The sequence below is a fragment of the Entelurus aequoreus genome, linkage group LG07, assembly GCF_033978785.1.
Source record: "Entelurus aequoreus isolate RoL-2023_Sb linkage group LG07, RoL_Eaeq_v1.1, whole genome shotgun sequence".
Classification (NCBI taxonomy): domain Eukaryota; kingdom Metazoa; phylum Chordata; class Actinopteri; order Syngnathiformes; family Syngnathidae; genus Entelurus; species Entelurus aequoreus.
Genome location: NC_084737.1, coordinates 65095351 through 65117993, shown reverse-complemented (window position 1 = coordinate 65117993; position 22643 = coordinate 65095351). Strand labels below are relative to the sequence as shown.

Here is a 22643-nt window from a genome sequence, read left to right as displayed (position 1 = left end):
GTCTCTTCTCAGTATTTGAACGGCAAATGTGAAAATTCAGCGATTTTGAATAAAAATAATCTAAAACTGGTGAAGTTAAATAAAAAATACATTCATAGTATAATCAATTTAACAATTTAATTAATTGTTTTTCTTTTTACATTTTTTTTCTTTCCATGATGGCACGTGAGGCCCCGCCTCACCTGCCTCCCCTGACTGCACGTCACTGTTAAATCTGTTTAATAATTAAGGATTTCGATTTAAGGGCTTTTGTACTGTTAATCATTCTCCAAGATTTGATTGATACTTGTTGTAGTGAATGTCCCTTATGGGCATCCGTAGTTGTGTATGTATATTTGGAGCATTGATTGAGATTGATTGATTGAGAAGTTTATTGACATCTTAAAGAATTGAATCCATGTAATGCTTTAAAAGGCAAATGGATGGCACAAAAAGCCAAAAGGCTCGTTTCCATTGTGGTCCATTGAATATTCATCACATTTGATACATTCAATAATAAAATATTTATAACCTGTAACATGTACATAAAAAATTACGTTAAAAAAATTGATAAATTATGTACATATACACAGTATACATGTCAGGTGATTTGAAAAACAATATATTTAAAAAATGGGGGGTGGGGGGGGGGGGTATATATATATACACTATGTACATGACACTATGTACATGACTATGCACATGTTGACTCCAAGAGTGTGCAAAACAGAATGAGAAAATATATATATACTATAACCACATATAAACCTGTTTGATGCTTCAAAGAGTTGCTGATTGATTGATTGATTGAGACTTTTATTAGTAGATTGCACAGTACAGTACATATTCCGTACAATTGACCACTAAATGGTAACACCCGAATAAGTTTTTCAACTTGTTTAAGTTGGGGTCCACGTTAGTCAATTCATGGTAGCATGCGCAGTTGGTTCAGTAAAGTCTGGCAGCTCTTCCTGTCTGGGCCACCCCCTTTTGCATAGCTCTCTATAGCCGTCTGCATATGGAGTCCTGCTCTTGTGCTTCTCTAATCTGTTGTAGTTTTGCTTTAGATGCTGGTAGGCACTGTCGCACTGATCCCACTTCTGACACCATGTAGAAATCAGTGGTGTATTGTGTGGAGTGAAATTGTGTTTAAAAAATAATTTCCAGTAGAGTAGGGTCTGTTGGTGAAAATCAGACAGTTTGACTGGTAATGAGTTGACATGAAAGTCACAATGCAACAGAAAATGTATTACTCCCAATCTCTGGAATATGACATTTGGAATTATATACCATATTGAACACGAGTTCGCAAGATACTTTTTTTTAACCATTTTATCTTTAAGACTATATTCATGACTTTAAAGTCAATCAAATTTAAACCACCCTTTTCAGTCTGTGTACCTTCCGTTCATTCTATTCCAAATTCTTAAATGCAAATCAAAAAACACATTTCGGGCCATTTTTTCTATTTTAATTTCTGAAACAAAAATTGGACAACGATTTAATGAAACTTTTTTTAAATGACAATAGTAGTCTTGCTGAACAAAGATGTTACCGTTATGCTAAAAACACGCTAAATGAAAAGGAAACGCTAAACTACTGCTTCCGGTTCAATTTTCATCACAAGTGACAGATAACCACGCATTTTTTGCATTTTGGATGAACATATATTCGATTTTTGTGTTTAAGGAAAAATAAAAACAATGAAAGGGAAAACAGCACAAAATCAAAATTTATGGCAATATTTTAATGAAAATGAACCCTTTTTTGTTTGTTTTCAAATCTGCCATAAATAATACAAATCGAAAAAACTGCCCTAATTTGGTTTTTTGATTTGCGTTTCAGAATTGGAAATAGAATGAACGGAAGGTACACGGACCCTCTTCGACATCTTTAACCATATCTTATTTTCTTATATAATGACATTTATTTTTCCAAAAATTGTTTAGGTTGATCTCATTAACAATTGTAACATTCTTAGTTTCTATCAGTGTGGAGATGTATGCTTAGAATTGTTAAGCAAACATTTCCGCCTAACCTATGAAACGCCTTCGCGCATTTTGTCCATAGTTTTTTTGTTGAATTTGTTGCATTTAAAATATAATTCGAAATGGCGAAATATATGTATATTGCGACATCTGCCGGGCACCGGAAAGATCATCAGGACTGGCGGAAAAAGATCATCAGGACTCCTCTTCCTCCTATCCAGGAGATCGCAAAAAGCCACTGCCTGACCAGGGCTCAGAAAATCTGCAAAGACTCCTCCCACCCCCACAAAGGACTGTTTTCACTGCTGGACTCTAAAAAGAGGTTCCGCAGCCTCCGAAGCAGAACCTCCAGGTTCTGTAACAGCTTCTTCCCTCAGGCCGTAAGACTCTTGAACGCATCATAAGTATTGCAGTTTCTCTATAGAATCTCCTCTCTGGTCAACAAAAGCACCATGAAGATTCTAGCGGGAACTCTCATTCAACCCTTTTTCGATTACGCATGCACCTCCTGGTACCCTAGCACCTCGATCCAAAACCCTCAAATCTAGACTCCAAACATCCCAGAACAAGCTAGTCAAATTACTTCTAGACCTCCACCCCAGATCAGACCTCACTCCTACCCACTTCTTCAAAGTGGGCTGGCTCAGGGTGGAGGACAGAGTAAAACAACTTGCACTGAGCCTAGTCTATAAAATCCGCTACACCTCCCTGATACCGAAGTACATGTCAAACTACTCCCTTAACGTAAATGACCGCCATAACCACAACACCAGAGGGAGCTCCATTAACCACATTAAACCCAGATTCCGATCTAACAAAGGTCTTAACTCATTCTCTTTCTATGCCACATCAATGTGGAATGCGCTCTCAACAGGTGTAAAAGAAAGGGCATCTCTATCCTCCTTCAAAACCGCACTAAAAGAACACATCCAGGCAACTTCAACCCTAAACTAACACCCTACCTTCCACATCATACCTCTTCGGATTGTAAATAATCAAATGTAGACACTTTTTCTTATACTTTTCTTATACTTTCTGATCTCTCTCTCTGTGTCCACTACTTGCTGTACATATCCTACCAAGTCAGTCCTATACTGTTCCAATGTCCATTTCTCTGATGATGCAATTGTTGATGACTGAAGTTTTGATACCAACCAATCCAACCCCCCCCCCCCCCCCCCCATATCCCACACCCCGGATTGTAAATAATGTAAATAATTCATTGTATATACTCTGATGATTATCTTGTGTGATGACTGTATTACGAAAATAGTATATATCTGTTGTCAACAAACATGAATGTACCGTATCAACAAAACATCAAGTTAAAACGTGAAAATTATAATTAAATAAGTGCACTGTATAATTACAACACTCATTATAACTGAAAATATATTACTAATAACAGACCAAAATAGGATGACAAAACTATTTAAATAAAAACAATAAACTATTAATAATTAAAGTGGCCATTACAAAAAAAAGAAGAAAAAAAGTTTTATATATATATATATATATATAAAAAGTTATATATATATATATATATATATATATATATATATATATATATATATATATATATATATATATATATATATATATATATATATATATATATATATATATATATATATATATATATATATATATATATAATGTCTGACCCAAGAGCGTAAATTAGCATGGTCATCTGTGACTAAGCCAGAGATAAATAAAAATATATCTGTATCATGAATCAATTTAAGTGGACCCGACTTAAACAAGTTGAAAAACTTATTCGGGTGTTACCATTTAGTGGTCAATTGTACGGAATATGTACTTCACTGTGCAATCTACTAATAAAAGTTTCAATCAATCAATCAATCATCTCAACTCCCCCCAAAATGGATGAACTCGCTGGAATAAAAAAGTCAATATAACATACATCCATAATCGTGGATGCATATGAAAAAGTGCAATATATTTATCTGTACAGTAATCTATTTATTTATTTATATATGCACCTTATTGCTTTTTTATCCTGCACTACCATGAGCTAATGCATCGAAATGTCGTTCTCATCTGTACTGAAAAGTTCAAATTTAAATGACAATAAAAAAGGAGGTCTAGTCTACTTTGCAACACTGCTCATCATTAGTGACGGAGCTGCTGAGCCGAGCACCTCCTCCCCAAGCGCAGTTGTCTCATTTGCGCCATTTTGTTCGCTCACTGTTGTTGATTGGGCTTTAGTGAGCTGTACTGGAGCCAATCAGAGGGGAACCGGACAGCGACTACACGGTAAGGCAGACGCGATTGAAGGCATCGGTAGTTGTCAACACGGATTGGTTTGCCGCGGACCAACCAAATTACTAACCCCGCTAAGTGCACGAAATCGAACGGCAGCGTTTTCGACCGCCGGTTGTCGCCACGCATTTAGCCCGTGGATACATTGACGTTGGCCGTGGTTGTTGCAGGGAACATGATGGTCGCCTCTTCGAGCTAACATCTAGCTAGCTAGCTGCTTAGCTAGCACGTCAAAGCTCAGACAAAGGGACGATTCACAATACTTACACGTATCAACCTTCAACGGGTTCTAACCAAGTTTTACTAACCACTGGAAATTAAACTATGCACTCCTGGAGAACATTCATTCGTTCATTTATTCATTTGTACTATTGGCGTTTTATTTCGCTTTAGCGCCCTGAAGCCATGCTAGCTCTCAAAGCAAGTCGACGAATACGTGTTCACAATTTGTGCAAAAGGGGAAATAACACCAAATATTGACAGTCTACCATTAAACAATAATACTACACTCTAATAGATTATGGTACAAGACTATACATGTTGACCTCCGCTAAATAATGATTCACTGCCCCGGGTGATATCAACAATGTGTCCGCTAAACCTACGAAGACGAACATGAGCTAAAAGGGTTTTAAAAGTGTGGACCGGGGCCAGTTTGGGCTGTTTTCAAATTGTCCCGTGAAACAATAAATACCTTATTAAAACGACAAAAAAAAAGATGATTTATGACAGGGGTGTCATAATTCATAGTTCATAGGGACGGTGTGGCGAAGTTGGTAGAGTGGCCGTGCCAGCAATCGGAGGGTTCCTGGTTCGATTCCCACCTTCTACCAACCTAGTCACGTCCGTTGTGTCCTTGAGCAAGACACTTCACCCTTGCTCCTGATGGCTGCTGGTTAGCGCCTTGCATGGCAGCTCCCGCCATCAGTGTGTGAATGTGTGTGTGAATGGGTGAATGTGGAAATACTGTCAAAGCGCTTTGAGTACCTTGAAGGTAGAAAAGCGCTATACAAGTATAACCCATTTTATAGTGTGGGCCAAAGTTAAAGAGGCCCCGTTTTGCCAAACCGACTCTCCTTGTCTATTGGTACTTGGATTTGTGTATTTGGGATCTGCATATAAAAGGTAAATTTGAAATCAAACCATGGAGGCATTGATTGATTGATTGAGACTTTTATTAGTAGGTTGCACAGTGAAGTACATATTCCGTACAATTGACCACTAAATGGTAACACCCGAATAAGTTTTTCAACTTGTTTAAGTCGGGGTCCACTTAAATTGATTCATGATACAGATATATACTATCATATATACTATCATCATAATACAGTCATCACACAAGATAATCACAACTAATTATTTACATTATTTACAATCAGGGGTGTGGAGGGGGGGTTAGGATATGGACATCAAGTAGTGGACATAGAGAGAGAAAGAGAGAGAGAGAGAGAGATCAGAAGGCATAAGAAAAAGTATCTGCATTTGATTGTTTACATTTGATTGTTAGCAATCCGGGGAGGGCGTTAGTTTAGGGTTGTAGCTGCCTGGAGGTGAACTTTTATTGCAGTTTTGAAGGAGGATAGAGATGCCCTTTCTTTTGTACCTGTTGGGAGCGCATTCCACATTGATGTGGCATAGAAAGAGAATGAGTTAAGACCTTTGTTCGGAATTTGGATTTAACGTGGTTAGTGGAGCTCCCCCTGGTGTTGTGGTTATGGCGGTCATTTAGATTAAGGAAGTAGTTTGACATGTACTTCGGTATCAGGGAGGTGTAGCGGATTTTATAGACTAGGCTCAGTGCTAGTTGTTTAACTATTTGTAAATGATATGTCATGTATTTTAAAGAATGGTTGCTGTGCAATTTACGCAGATGACACAACAATATATGCTTATGCTGATAATTGCACAGACCTGAGCAGTATACTACAAGACAAGGTTATGCAGATTTCTAAATGGGTTACAGAAAATAAGATGAAACTTAATATTTCCAAAACAAAATGTCTTGTTATTTGCTCAAAACATGCTCATAGAAAAGAACGCATATTGAATGTTTCTTTGAACGGAGTTCATATTGAACAAGTTAAAGAAGCCAGGTTGCTGGGAGTTACAAAAGATGAAAGACTATCTTGGGCCACTCACATTAATAACATAGTAACAAAAATGAGCAGAAGCATCTCAATCATAAGAAGAAGTGCCTATTTTTTAAGTAACACAACTACGAAACAAGTTATACAATCCCTTGTATTGTCACATATTGACTACTGCCCAGCAATCTGGTGTAATGCATCTAAACAAGAACTCAATAAAATCCAGCTTACCCAAAACAGAGCTGCCAGACTCGCTCTCCATTACTCATTTAGGACCAGCGTTGAGATCATGCATAATGAATTGTCATGGATGAGAGTTGGTGAAAGAGTAGCGTGTAGTTTGATTCTATTTTTAAAAACAATCTATACATACCATAAACCTTCATATCTGTATTCTCAGCTGTTGCTTGCTAGTGAAAGTCACAACTATGGTACCAGGTTAGCCCTAAGAGGTGCTTTCACCCGTCTTAAACCCAAAAGTGATGTTTTGAAAAAGACTGTAATGTATAGGGCAATCACTTACTGGAATCGACTTCCACAATATCTGGTATCAATCACCAGCAGAGTGGGTTTTAAGAATAGACTAAGAGGAGAAGTATTGCGGAAAGAGATTATTCTAGATTGTACCTAATGTCATGACTGTTTTTATTGACTATTTTATTGATTATGGGACAAGCAGTAGAAAATGGTGGATGGAACTTTTTTCGTCACTTACTGTTTGTCTTTGGTACACTAATGTATATATTTTAGGCCATTGGTTCTTTGTTTTATTTATTTTTTGCAAAAAAATATATATATCTATTTTTATATTGCTCTTTTTATCTTTGGTATGAACAATATTATGTAAACTCAAAGTTATTATTATTTTTTTGGTTCTTTGTTGTTGCTATTTTTGTATTACAACATTTTATTATTTGATCATGTTGTACTGCATTTTAATCTTTTGTTTTGTGATTGTGTGATGTTTTTTGCCTGGACCCCAGGAAGAATAGTCTCCACTGCGGTGTAGACTAATGGGGATCCTTAATAAACTAAATAAACTAAACTAACTCTGTCCTCCACCTTGAGCCAGCCCACTTTAGAGAAGTGGGTAGGAGTAGGTGGGATCTGGGGTGGAGGTCTAGCAGTAACCTGACTAGCTTGTTCTGAGATGTTTGGAGTTTAGATTTGAGGGTTTTGGAGGTGCTAGGGTACCAGGAGGTGCATGCGTAATCGAAAAAGGGTTGAACGAGAGTTCCCGCCAGAATCCTCAAGGTGCTTTTGTTGACCAGAGAGGAGATTCTGTAGAGAAATCTCGTTTGTTGGTTAACCTTTTTGATTACCTTGGTTGCCATTTTATCACAGGAAAGGTTAGCCTCTAGAATGGAACCTAGGTAGGTGACCTCATCTTTCCTGGTGATAACAATGTCACCCACTTTTATGGTGAAGTCATTGACTTTCTTGAGGTTGATGTGGGACCCAAACAGGATGGATTCTGTTTTACCCAAGTGTATGGATAGCATGGCAGACATACTTATGGAAACAACCTTGAAGCCATGCCAGCCAACAAATACTTGTTCACTATTTGTGAAAAATGGAAAATAACACCACATATTGACAGTTTCCTATTAAACAATAATACCGCAGTCTAATGGATTTTGGTACAAGACTCTACATGTTAGGGCATCATGGTGGTACAGGGGTTAGTGCATGTGCCTCACAATACGAAGGTCCTGAGTGGTCCTGAGCTCAATCCCGGGCTCTGGATCTTTCTGTGTGGAGTTTGCATGTTCTCTCCGTGACTGCGTGGGTTCCGTCCGGGTACTCCGGCTTCCTCCCACCTCCAAAAACATGGATAGGTTGATTGGCAACACTAAATTGGCCCTAGTGTGTGAATGTTGTCTGTCTATCTGTGTTGGCCCTGCGATGAGGTGGCGACTTGTCTAGGGTGTACCCTGCCTTCCGCCCGAATGCAGCTGAGATAGGCTCCAGCGCCCCCCGCTACCCCAGAAGGGACAAGCGGTAGAAAATGAATGGATGGATCTACATGTTAACCTCCGCTAAATAATGACTCACTGCCCCGGGTTATTTAAAAAATGTGTCCGCTAAACCTACGAAGACGAAAATGTGGGGTGTCATAAATAGTGTGGGCCAAAGTTAAAGAGGCCCCATTATGCCAAACCAACTTTTGTTGTCTATTGGTACTTCCATCCATCTACTTCCGCTTATCCGAGGTTGGGTCGCGGGGGCAGCAGCCTAAGTAGGGAAGCCCAGACTTCCCTTTCCCCAGCCACTTCGTCCAGCTCCTCCCGGGGGATCCCGAGGCGTTCCCAGGCCAGCCGGGAGACATAGTCTTCCCAACGTGTCCTGGGTCTTCCCCGTGGCCGTGCCCGAAACACCTCCCTAGGGAGGCGTTCGGGTGGCATCCTGACCAGATGCCCGAACCACCTCATCTGGCTCCTCTCGATGTGGAGGAGCAGCGGCTTTAGTTTGAGCTCCTTCCGGATGACAGAGCTTCTCACCCTATCTCTAAGGGAGAGCCCCGCCACCCAGCGGAGGAAGCTCATTTCGGCCGCTTGTACCCGTGATCTTGTCCTTTCGGTCATAACCCAAAGCTTATGACCATAGGTCATGGTACTATTGGTACTTAGTTTTGTGTATTTGGGATCTGCATAGGTCCTTTACATTTGAAATCAAGCCATGGAGGCATGGCAGACATACTTATGGAAACAATCTTGAAGCCATGCGAGCTCGCAAAGCAAGTCAAAAATGTAAATAAAACAAAATAAAAAAGATGATTTATGACAGGGGTGTCATACTTGTTCGTAGTGTGAGCCAAAGTTAAAGAGGCCCCATTATGCCAAACCATCTCTTCTTGTCTATTGGTACTTGGATTTGTGTATTTGGGATCTGCATATAAAAGGTAAATTTGAAATCAAACCATGGAGGCATGGCAAACATACTTATGGAAACAATCTTGAAGCCATGCCAGCTCTCAAAGCAAGTCAACAAATACGTGTTCACAATTTGTGAAAAATAACACCACATATTGACAGTTTACCATTAAACAATAATACCGCAGTCTAATGGATTACTATACAAGACTATAACCTCCGCTAAATAATGACTCATTGTCCCGGGTTATTTAAAAAATGTGTCTGCTAAACCTACAAAGACGAAAATGAGCTAAAAGGGTTTTAAAAGTGTGGGCCGGGGCCAGTTTGGGCTGTTTTCAAATTGTCCCGTGACACAATAAATACCTTTTTAAAACGACAAAAAAAAAAAAAGATGCTTTATGACAGGGGTGTGTCATACTTGTTCATAGTGTGGGCCAAAGTTAAAGAGGCCCCATTATGCCAAACCATCTCAACTTGCCTATTGGTACTTGGTTTTGTGTATTTGGGATCTGCATATAAAAGGTACATTTGAAATCAAACCACGGAGGCATGGCAGACATACTTATGGAAACAATCTTGAAGCCATGCCAGCCAACAAATACGTGTTCACAATTTGTGAAAAATGGAAAATAACACCACATATTGACAGTTTACCATTAAACAATAATACCGCAGTCTAATAGATTATCGTACAAGACTCTACATGTTAGGGCAGGGGTGGGCAATTAATTTTTACCGGGGGCCGCATGAGCAACCCGAGCACTGCTGGAGGGCCACACCGACAATATTTCAATTAAATTTTGCTCAAATTATTTTTGATATACCGTAAGATAGATAATAATAATATTTTCATTTAACCTAACTTATCTTTATACAAAAGCAGATGGCTTTTGGTGGTTTTATTTTTAACACTTTCTTACACAACACTTCCTGATGTATATTACAATACAAAAATTTCAATTTCTGTCACTTCATCCTGCATCGTCTTTGTTGTGAACGTAGCACGCCTGTAAGGTGATTGGCGAAGAAGGAAGAAGCGTTGCTGTTGCGGAAATGAGGAGTGAGGATTGGTTTTCCTTTTGGAAAGAACGAGATAAGTTGAGCTGTGTTAGTATAGCATGCTCAATAAAAGTTTAAAAAGAGCGTCAGACTTGGTGTGCACTTCTTCTGGACGCTACAATTGATGTCACAAGTGGGATGAAATGCCTCCCAGTTCGCCTTGCCATCAAACCTGGGAGTCTTCATTGAGGGCGGAATTACCCCCGTGGCAAGCAGCGTGGCTGCACCTGTAAACGCTCTCTCTCTCTCTCTCTCTCTCTCTCTCTCTCTCTCTCTCTCTCTCTCTCTCTCTCTCTCTCTCTCTCTCTCTCTCTCTCTCTCTCTCTCTCTCTCTCTCTCTCTCACTCTTTGCGGCGAGCTCCTCACGTGGCACGTACCTCCCGATGACGTAGCACACAAACAGTGCAGTATGCGCAAAGTTTTACTTCTGACACCATTTGTAGCGTCCAGAAGAAGTGCACACGAAGTCTGACGCTCTTTTGAAACTTTTATTGAGCAAGCTATACTAACACAGCTCAACATATCTCGTTCCTTCCACACGCACGTCTCCTCACTTCTCATTTACGCAACTCAAGAAGACAACATCTACTTCAGCAGGTCGTTACACTATATTCTTTAAAGAAAAATAATAAATAAAAAAATAACGTGTGTACCACAAATAAGCACACGGCTTTACCTTTACTTGGCAGTCCATGTCTTTTTTAAAACATCCATTCGTCATCAACTTTTTTCTTTTTAGCGTCTCGGGGATAACCGGGCATCACTTGTCGCTGTGCGCCTTCCCTCACAGGACATACGCACATATAACACTTTTCAAAATAAAAGCAGCACAGTTGTATTGCACGCACGATGTTTTTTTAAAATGTATTTTGTATTTGTGATTGCCGCTGCGCGCACGAGCATACGTCCGCACGGAAGTAATACAAATAACGCTTTTCAAAACAAAAGCAGCACCGTTGTATTGCACACTCGAAATAGATACTTTTTAAAATTTATTTTGTAATTTATAATTGGCCTCACGCGGGCCGGACAGGGACGTACAAAGGGCCGGATGCGGCCCGCGGGCCGCAGAATGCCCAGGTCTGGTCTAATAGATTATGATTCAAGACTATACATGTTGACCTCCGCTAAATAATGACTCACTGCCCCGGGTTATTTCAAAAATGTGTCCGCTAAACCTACGAATACGAAAATGAGCTAAAAGGGTTTTAAAAGTGTGGCCCGGGGCCAGTTTGGGCTGTTTTCAAACTGTCCCTTGACACAATAAATAACATTAAAACGACAAAAATGTAAAAAAAAAAAAAAAAGGCTGATGATTTATGACAGGGCTGTGTCTATTTTGTCTAAGTCTAATTCCTCCAAACAAGCCATTCAGAGTTTGCCCCAATAGGGACGTTTTCCCCAATTGTGACGTCAGTGGATATCACCTTGTATGGTAGAAATGACTTTGTAAAGTGTGCGAGTCCAACACTGTAGTCAACAAGCTCCTGCTTTTTCGCTATCCTCTTGTTGTGAGGCAGACTGACTCGTACATGCACATGTATCCTCCGCTGTTGCCATTTCTAATACAAATCAGCGTATAGATCAAACTTAGTCTGTCAGTAGACTCGATATGGAAGCGCTAAAAACTACAACATGGCTGGCGGGGAAAAGACACGGTCAAAGCGGAGGCACATAGTAAGACCCCTCACAAAACGGTGCATCCTGATGCGACGGTGAGAAAGCTGCTTGCAGATGGTCTGTAAAACATAATCTATGCTAAATTTTGAACAAAAAGCCACCATTACATGTTATGTAGAACTCAAGGAAATGTTTTAAAACGTATATAATATTACTCCTTTAAGGCTGCACTCAGAGGATCACTTGTAACAGTAAATATATAAAAATATTAATATATGATCCCCTCATCATTATATTATTAGACAATTGCCTATGGTTTTGATATTATTTACAAACAAATTGATGGATATTTTGTTTTTAAAATCATAAGTCAGGTTGACAAGCAGGCCTTTTAAGTATTTATTTTTATTTTAACAAAAAAAATGTTTGGAATATATGTTAATGTGTTTGTTGCATGATCAGATACTATTAAAGTTAAAATACATGTAATTGTACATGCATTTTTTTTTGTCAAAATTGATAGAATGAATACATTTAGTAAGAAATATGAAGTGTTTTATTGAAGCACAATACTACCAGGCTTTTATGGGCCACATAAAAGGATGTGGCTGGCCAGATTTGGCAGGGTATCAAGCCTAATTCTTTTTTTTGTTTGTAAAATCAGGTCTTTTTAGTTAGTCGTTCACGTTACAAAAAAAGACAATGTTTAATGTGAACTGAATTTTCTGTAATGAAGCTGATTATTATTAGCATAGGGAAGCGACACATAATTAGCTGCTAGATGCTAAATAAATATAGTGTCAGCCAGAGGGGGTCGGTGTTTGTGATTGGCGATACAATGGCGATCACACACTTTTTGGCACATCCCTGCATAAAAGAAACAAAAGACAGAGAGTGCAACTTTCATGCTTGTTTAAAAGCCAAGGAATAGAAATATGTTGTAATGCAATGGGAAAGTAGTTATATTTGGGACGTCTTAATCTTTAGAGGGAAATAATTTTTGATCTTCGTAACTACAGTTGAGAAGACTCGATCCCCTCTAGGTTTTAATCTGTTCTTTTGGACTTTGGGACGACGAAGAAGACTTGACCAGCAGACATTACAGAACTTGTGGAGGTGTAGAATTGTAAGAGATCAGACAGATACTGAAGAGCTGATCCATTAAAATATATAAAAACAAACAATAACCATTTTAAATGAACTGGGATCCAGTGGAGGAACTGCCTTTAAACAATAATAAATAAATAAACAATAATGCGACAAAGTAACGGTACATGTAGATTAATAATAAGGGATATAATGCCACATATTGACAATAATTGACATATGTGCATTAATAACCACTTAACAATGTTTTGATAAGCTAATGGTGCTCATCTATTCATTTCAACCATCACTAGACAATAGTTCAAAGCTAACCGTAAACAAATGCATCCATAATTTTCTACCGCTTGTCCCTTTTGGGGTCGCGAAGAAGAGCTGGAGCCATTTGGTTCAAACTCCATAGCGCCAATGGATCTATTTTTGCAAAATGTATGTTCCAGAGCGGAGTGTTGGATAAGCAGCTATGGAGCAGTACACCGCTGCCACTACAGCTACAGGAGAGCAGATTGTAGTACAAACAACCAATGGACAGATCCAACAACAGGTGAGCTCAGGTTAACTTATCTCTTGGCTGTGACTACCTATGTACTACCTGTGTGTAACAGTGCTTGGCAATTAACCATTCTTTTGTGAAGCTACCCAAACATGACAACATTACAGCGGATCCGAGATCAACGTTTTCTAAGATTTCATTATCCTGCCTCAACTGCAGACACAGGGCACAGTGACAGCTGTGCAGCTGCAAACAGAAGCACCAGTGGTGACGGCCTCAGGCCAGCAGGTGCAGACACTCCAGGTAGTGGTGTCTTTGCCGCCCTGTGTCGGTGTCATGACCATGTTGTAAGCCGATATGCATTTGCATGCTACAAGCAGGGAGGCTAATTTGTTTCATTTTTATGTACCATATCTGTGCTGTTTGGCTCATCCTCTCGTCCCCAGCATGTCTTTTAGCTGTCTGAACTGCATGTTGCTCACTCAGCACAGCCAGTCTTCGTAGTTCCGCTTGTGCTGTCATTGTGAACATTTGTTGGAGTACAAAATTCATTCATTGCTGAATGAACCAGTATCACATGTGGTAGCTTGATGTCATTATCTTGACTGCGTGTAAGCAAAATCAATGGCAATGGTTTCACTCTCAACCTGACCTGTGATAGATCATCTTTAGCCCCCATAACCGACATGTGATGTGAGAGCCAAGCCAATCTGGCAATTTTATTTAGCCATAACAGAGATTAAATACTGCCTATGTGAAAGCCAAAGATGATGTTTCATACCAGAGACTCGCTTCTCTTCCGCTCAGTTATGCAAAAAAGCATGTACAGTATATGTCACACTAGATGCTAGCGTCGATGTGGTCGTACCTCCCAATGATGTACACTAATTATTACCGGCTAAAGGTGCACAGAGTTACAGCAATAAATGTAACTTTAGCTATTATCTGACTGAAAATGCATTTTGACAGGCCAACAAACATTATTTATTTTCAGGAAATGTACTTTTAAGTTTTTGAATGGCCATTGGCCAAGCTTGTAAGGATGCTGCCATCGGTTTTGACGCCTGGGACTAATCACTGGGTGTCATCCTGAATAATGATACAATTCAAGCTAAGAGCTTTTGGTGAAATCATTTATCATATTGATTGAAGTTCACACTAACCTTTGGGTTCAGAAACATCAATATTAGAAACAAGTGAATTTGTTATGATTATGGTATTATACTTTTTTTTATTTGTCCAAAATACAAGGACTGACTGACCTACAAATCCTATTTTGTATGTTGTTTCTAATATAACCCATATTTAGACTCTGCAATTATTCTATGTTGTTTGGTGCAATAATGTCTAGACTCTGGTAGGACATGTTTGTGTAATCAACACTTGAAAGGTGAAGTACTTTAATTTCACATTTTAAAGTGACATTTTCCCCTCCACCTTTGACATTATTGTTTTTTTTTTCTTTTGGCTTTGAGGGGAAAACATTTATTCTCAGTAATTTATTTCCAAATTATCATTGTCACTCATTTGTTCAGAATATTTGTTATGATCAAGCACTCAGTCATGTGACCAAACATGTGTGCAGAGAAGTTCATTCTTGGACATGCAAGCATTGTTGCATGTCAAAGTACAAAACGTTTTGTGCTGGTATGACAGTTGTCCTTCTCTGTAGGTTCAAGGACAACCTCTGATGGTGCAGGTCAGTGGTGGGCAGCTCATCACGTCATCCGGACAACCCATCATGGTGCAGGCCATGTCAGGGGGCCAGGGTCAAACCATTATGCAGGTTCCTGTGTCTGGAGCTCAGGGACTACAACAGGTTAGGGATGAGTCTGTCTTCGTAGATTAAGAATGTTGATTATGAGGTATGGTTGTTGTTTTAGGTGACATGTTTTTTAACATATTATTTGATTTGAGAAAAAAAGTTGTTTTGATTATAATGCAGTTTATGGATGTCATTGTGTAGATCCAGCTGGTGCAGCCAGGTCAGATCCAGTTGCAAGGTGGTCAGACTCTGCAACTTCAGGGCCAGCAGGGTCAGCCCCAGCAGATCATCATCCAGCAACCCCAGACAGCCATCACAGCTGGACAGAACCAGGTATTAATTGGTGGCCAGCAGCGGTTAAAGTCTTAGTTGTTTTTTATAAAGTCATTCCTGCGTGTATTTTGCCTTTGCCTCTGGTTCCACAGGGTCAGCAGATCAGTGTTCAGGGCCAGCAGGTTGCACAGACAGCTGATGGACAGACGATTGTCTACCAGCCCGTCAATGCAGACGGTACCGTCCTGCAGCAGGGTACACTACACTTTTCCTTCATTTTCCTTTGCCTTCATAACAGGAATGCTGTTGAATTGTCATTTTAAAGAGGATCCGTACTTGTCAGGAATGATCACAATTCCAGCCGCTAGCTTGGCAGGTGCCCAGATTGTACAGGCAGGCGGTGCCAACACCAACACAACAAACAGCCAAGGCACTGTGACCGTCACCCTGCCCGTCTCTGGCAACATGGTCAATGCAGGTGGAATGGTCATGGTAAGACCCGGTGTAGAGGTACCCAACATCTTATTGCATTTTTCCCCTCACATATTCCTTTTATGAGGTGTGGATGTGGTCACAGAGCTTCAAACAGTGTTAAATATGGTATTCTTTCTGTTAGTTTAATTGTAGTTGTTTAAGCAGTTTTGTCACACTTGGACACTTCAATTTTATAGTACAATAGTTTCAATATAAAAGCAACTGCATGTGTTTGAATACACGAGAAAGTGAAAGGTGACATACATTAGGGTTGTCGGAAACTACATTTCTAGTTTTAATTAATGATTTAGAATACCAAGCAAAGATGATTTAATTTCAGGAGTTCAAGTAAGACAAAGATATCAATTAAAGGCTTTTTTCGGATTTAGTGTTTGAACTAGTAGTTTACGATATTGAACCTTAAAATAATTTTCCAAATTTGATGAGATACCAATTTTGGAGATTGTATTAGTTGTAAACTATAATCATTAAAATTATTAAGAATTTAGGAAATACATTTGTGAACATTTTACTTTGTGTATTGAATCTAAGGAATAGAGAATAAAGAGTGGAATCTTTTAATTGAATTACCGTTACTGAAATAAACCAGCTTTCAAAAATGTAAATGTTAAGTACCACGGATGTAACATTAACGGTATTATTGATAAACCTCGGTAAAATTCCAGACAGTTTTAATTAGCGTAAAATTGGAATTGATTACCTCATTTTGAAAAAAGGTCATATTGCTCATATTCTGGAGAAGCTGCTGGCACACTAATCACTTGCTACCTTAAATGCTAGCATGAATACAAAACACATTGTTTTAACCCATTACAAACGTGATATCCAATCTTTTATAAACACATTGCTGTCTGAGCAGCTAAACTATTCAATTGTAAACATTGAACCTACAGGCTGTGCTGTCCTATAGAGTGACAAAGTAGACGTGAAGAACCATACAAATTTTACAATAGGGAGCAAACCCACGTGACGTCACATAAACCAAAAGGAAATCGCGCTACCCCGGTTTTGCCTGTATCATTCAGAAACACTCTAAATCCTTAAGAAATTAAAATGAAAGAAAATAAACATAGTGTAACACTCAAATAACAATAATATGGCTCTTAAGAAGCCAAAAAAACGATTTAATGTTTTTTTTTGGCAGAGGAAAGTATATTGTGTATTGTATAATTTTAACAAATAATTTTTAAATATTTAAGTGTGGGTGTATAAGTACATTTTGAGCACATTCGACAATACCGTGATAATAATAACGGTGATATGAAAATTTAATATAATTACATCCCTCATTAGTGCAAATCACTGGATCTAACCTCTAAATAGAAAACCTGTCTAAACCACAGTTGTCATTTAAGACCGAAGACTGAGTGCTGCAGCATTTTCTACATTATTTAACAGAATTACAAACAATGGCCATAATTATTAATTTAGTTTAAGTGTCAAATGTCCAGAATACTTGTAAGTTATTAACATTTCGATCTAAACAACCAAAAGGCATATGTTGGATTCAGCGCGTCTATATAAGCACATAAGGGAAACAAATACTAATGCTTACTACTTTTTAGTCAGTTCCACAATTGTGATGCCCCCCACCTTGGCAATGGTTCTAAGCACGGTGTGTATGTTTGGGTTCCAAATCAGATGGTTCCAGGAGGTGGTGGAGTTCCCACAATGCAACGTATACCCCTACCAGGAGCTGAGATGCTTGAAGAGGAGCCCCTGTATGTAAACGCCAAGCAGTACCATCGTATCCTGAAGCGAAGACAGGCCCGAGCCAAGCTGGAGGCTGAGGGCAAAATCCCCAAAGAAAGGAGGGTATGTAAGGCTCATAATGCCAGACTATAAACAGTCAGAAGAGTATGGGCATTAATAACGTAATGGTCACCGATGCTTCCCCAGATGTAGTCAATCCATGGAAAATAATCCAGATGACCCTTATTCTCTATTTTAGAAATACCTCCACGAGTCTCGCCACCGTCATGCTATGCAGCGTAAGCGAGGAGATGGTGGACGTTTCTTTTCACCCAAGGAAAAAGAAGAAATGGCTTTGGCACTGGCGCAGGTATTGACGCGTTAAATATTTTATCCATCAAAGAACTTGGATGAACCCATTTCTATTTTTACGTTGTGATATAAATAACCAATTTTCTCTCTCACAGCAACAGCAGGAAGCGGCGCAGGCAGCCGCTGACGAGACGGTGGCTCAGATGATCCGAGTCTCATAGCATCTCTGACCAACATCATCACTTCTTTGTGTGACCTCTGCACTGCCTGGGTCGCTTCATCCCATCTGCCATATCTTCTTTACTTGTGTCTCTTCACATATTTTGGTCTTCCAGGCAGCAGGCCAGCAACCCCTTTTATGGAAATGTCAAGTCCTTTTGCCTAAGATTGAGAAATGCTTCCAACCTCCTCTGGTCAAACACTGAGGACCAGCTATTTATTTTAATGTGGACACAGGTTATTGTTGAAATGGGACCTTTCACACAGAATTGAGTGAAGTCAAACTCCCATCTTGTCTATTCAATAACAGGATAAATGTAAATGCTACAGCCTGTTTTGTCAGAGACACAAATTAACATTGATGTTGCATTTGTATCATATCATTTATGTAATATTCTGTACTTTTACTTTTTTTTTCCACCCATGTTCAGTGTGGAACGACCTTGCATCAACCAAGCAAAAGATTTGACGTGTGATACTGTGGTGAGAATATTTGTATAGTAATGTTTTTTCTCCCCCAGTGTACTTATCCAATTTACCCACTTTTTGGAACACGTTTTTATACAATGTCATTGTTGTAGGGGAAATTGTTCTATTTAAATATACTGCTTGGCCAAAAGAAATGTCTCACACTGTAGTATTTTAATCAGAAATACTTTATTAATCCCCGGGGGGAAATTCAGAGTTTTGGTTACGGCATTGTTTCCACAAGCTTCTGGAACGTCACAACAAAGTTACGTTCATTTTTCGTCACATTCCTGTTCAAAGTTGCCTTCATCTTTTTTCATGATCTAGTATTGATGGGATATTGGGTCCCCTGCACAACGTTTCCCTATAATCCTTCCACTTTTCAATCTATTCGACAGTTCTTTACCTGATTTGAGTAATTTCAGCAATCTCCTACCTAGAGGCCGTCTCATGCTTGATGCAACTATTTGATCTTTTTCACGATCACAGGGTGTGTATTTCAACATAGTTGTTTAACAAATAAAGAAAGAAGAACAATTTAACTTTATTTCTAACATATACAATTGAATATCAAATTAGTATCTGCATTTAACCCATCCACTAGATGACAGGTGGGTTTCCCTATTTTGGTTCGATACAGGTGGTGACCTTTTTGGCCAGGCAGGTGTAGGCAATAATACCTCATTGGTGTGTCAACCGTGTGTTTCATTGTTTTTTTATTTTACCCACTTAAAAATGCATTTTTTTATATGTACATATAAAATCAGTAATTGTTGAATACCTGAATAATTCAATTGTTTTTGTGTTAAATCCTGTTTCCCAAATAGTTAACGTGTGAGATGCCTAATTTTAAGATTTAAGAAGTTTCACCAGCAGCTGTTTCACTTTCGAAAAGTATAGCGTAGTCAGGCACAGTGACCTGTTCAGTGGCCTAGTGGTTAGAGTGTCCGCCCTGAGATCGGTAGGTTGTGAGTTCAAACCCCAGCAGAGTCATACCAAAGACTATAAAAATGGGACCCATTACCTCCCTGCTTGGCACTCAGCATCAAGGGTTGGAATTGGGAGTTAAATCACCAAAAATGTTTCCCGGGTGTGGCACTGCTGCTGCTCACTGCTTCCCTCACCTCTCATGGGGTGAACAAGGGGATGGGTCAAATGCAGAGGACAAATTTCGCCACACCTAGTGTGTGTGTGACAATCATTGGTACTTTTAACAGCACCAAATTATGGGCCCTCTTACACATAAGACTTCTAAAGGGCCATCCATCCCACTCTGAACCCATGGTCGCCGTCCCATACACAAAGACTCGTTATGTTTATATGCACTAAAAAAATGCATGGATTTGGTTAAAACAATCTTTATTTTTTTTTAAACACATGTAAAAGTAATTAAGTTTGTGACTTTTGAAAGATGAGATTAACATGAAGATAAAAACCCTTAAAAAATGTATTTCCTATAGAAGAAAAATATTTTTCAAAATTTTAAAAGCAAAAAAATTTAATACGAATTATGTGTTTGTATACATTTAAATAATCACATAACCTGTCATTATCCTGAATATGTCAAGTTTTCCTTTACTTCAGAGTGTAAAGTAGAGATTTGCTGATGCACATAGGTTTGTCATCACTAGATAATAATCATAATATGTCATTGATATTATTACATCATTATTAGTGTATCTCCTATAGTCTTGGAAGTTATGTCTCCTCTTATCTTTAAAACCTAGTGACACCTCTAACTTTAACCCAGTGTCCTTGAATGCACCACAGTTATGAGCAAAGAGATGAGACTTGCACATAACTTTCTCTTATGCTGCCACAAATCCATGTATTATATTCTTACTGTTCTCCCATCACTTTGTAATTGTTTCAAAAGGTTGGTTCTTTGTGTGAATGCTTGAAGTGACCTTTGATGATGTGATGAAGTCTGTGTTGAGTGAAGCGTTTGCTATCCAGGTGAAATGGACGATTTCGTATTTTTGATAATGATTGTTGTTGGTAGTTTTAGACATTCTTAATTTGATTCAAGCAACCTTAGTTTTGAACTTTAAGGCACATACTAATTTTATATGAACATTTATGATGTATTTATTTTAATAAATTACTTAAATACATTTTTTTTACAAAAGCTCAGCCCCCACCCCCAACATCTCCACTTAACCCCCCACACAGACTACTGTATACTATATAGCAGAGGTGTCAAACTCAGCCACATCGCACTTATGGCTACCATCAGAGGGCTGCTTGTGACCGCGAATATTTTATGAATTTGCCGATGCGTTTGATTATCATAAGTATTTTTTACATCCATCCATCTTCTTCTGCTTATCCAAGGTCGGGTCGCGGGGGCAGTAGCCTAAGCAGGGAAGCCCAGACTTCCCTCTCTCCAGCCACTTCGTCCAGCTCTTCCCGTGGGATCCCGAGGCGTTCCCAGGCCAGCCGGGAGACATAGTCTTCCCAACGTGTCCTGGGTCTTCCCCGTGGCCTCCTACCGGTCGGACGTGCCCTAAACACCTCCCTAGGGAGGCGTTCGGGTGGCATCCTGACCAGATGCCCGAACCACCTCATCTGGCTCCTCTCGATGTGGAGGAGCAGCGGCTTTACTTTGAGCTCCCCCCGGATGACAGAGCTTCTCACCCTATCTCTAAGGGAGAGCCCCGCCACCCGGTGGAGGAAACTCATTTCGGCCGCTTGTACCCGTGATCTTGTCCTTTCGGTCATAACCCAAAGCTCATGACCATATTTTTTACATGCACTGTAAAAAAAAATCTGTAGATTTTACAGTAAAACGTGGCACATGAGTCACCAGAATTTTGCTGTAAAATGTACATATACAGTGGGGCAAAAAAGTATTTAGTCAGCCACCAATTGTGCAAGTTCTCCCACTTAAAATGCTGACAGAGGTCTGTAATTTTCATCATAGGTACACTTCAACTGTGAGAGACAGAATGTGAAAAAAAAAATCCAGGAATTCACATTGTAGGATTTTTAAAGAATTTATTTGTAAATTATGGTGGAAAATAAGTATTTGGTCAATAACAAAAATTCAACTCAATACTTTGTAATATAACCTTTGTTGGCAATAACAGAGGTCAAACGATTACTATAGGTCTTTACCAGGTTTGCACACACAGTAGCTGGTATTTTGGCCCATTCCTCCATGCAGATCTTCTCGAGAGCAGTGATGTTTTGGGGCTGTCGCTGAACATTAATACCATGAATAAAAACATTACTTACATAAACAACAACCAGTACTACCATGAATAAATCGACATTTATCCATCCATTTCCTACCGCTTATCCCTTTCGGGGTCGCGGGGGGTGCTGGAGCCTATCTCAGCTGCATTCGGGCGGAAGGCGGGGTACACCCTGGACAAGTCGCCCCCTCATCACAGGGCCAACACAGATAGACAGACAACATTCACACAGTAGGGACCATTTTGACCCGTTACCTCCCTGCTTGGCACTCAGCATCAAGGGTTGGAATTGGGAGTTAAATCACCAAAAATGTTTCCCGGGTGTGGTACCGCTGCTGCTCACTGCTCCCCTCACCTCCCAGGGGGTGATCAAGGGTGATGGGTCAAATGCAGAGAATAATTTTGCCACACCTAGTGTGTGTGTGACTACCATTGGTACTTTACCTTTAACTTAATTTAGTGTTGCCAATCTATCCCCAGTTGCATGTCTTTGGAAGTGGGAGGAAGCCGGAGTACCCGGAGGGAACCCACATAATCACGGGGAGAACATGCAAACTCCACACAGAAAGACCCCGAGCGCAGGATCGAACCCAGGACCTTCGTATTGTGAGGCAGACGCACTAACCCCTGCTCCACCATGCTGCCCTAAATCGACATGTATGTAGAAAATGTTTTTGCCTGGAGCATAATAATGTTGACACACATTTCTATGTTATGCAGAAGCAACTACTCA

The 22643-nt window shown here is 39.5% G+C and overlaps 1 protein-coding gene across 12 annotated transcripts; it reads left to right on the top strand.

Annotated features, from left to right (window-relative positions):
• Positions 1-4086: 4086 nt before the first annotated feature.
• Positions 4087-22573, top strand: nfyal (nuclear transcription factor Y, alpha, like). 12 transcript variants are annotated; one of them, XR_009826837.1, is made up of 11 exons: positions 4087-4244; positions 13437-13540; positions 13709-13795; positions 15162-15308; positions 15456-15587; positions 15680-15782; positions 15853-16037; positions 17664-17837; positions 17974-18084; positions 18182-18728; positions 22391-22573. XR_009826837.1 is itself a non-coding variant. In XM_062054233.1 (10 exons), exons 2-10 carry the CDS (start codon positions 13460-13462, stop codon positions 18245-18247), a joined length of 1047 nt encoding a protein of 348 aa, XP_061910217.1. In that variant the 5' UTR covers positions 4087-4244; positions 13437-13459; the 3' UTR covers positions 18248-19491. The 12 variants fall into 12 exon arrangements, 10 of the variants coding, with proteins under 10 accessions (XP_061910217.1, XP_061910213.1, XP_061910216.1 ...); XR_009826838.1 differs by lacking the exon at positions 22391-22573 and adding an exon at positions 21048-21069; XM_062054233.1 differs by lacking the exon at positions 22391-22573 and having other exon boundaries at positions 13709-13792; positions 15871-16019; positions 18182-19491.
• Positions 22574-22643: the final 70 nt, after the last annotated feature.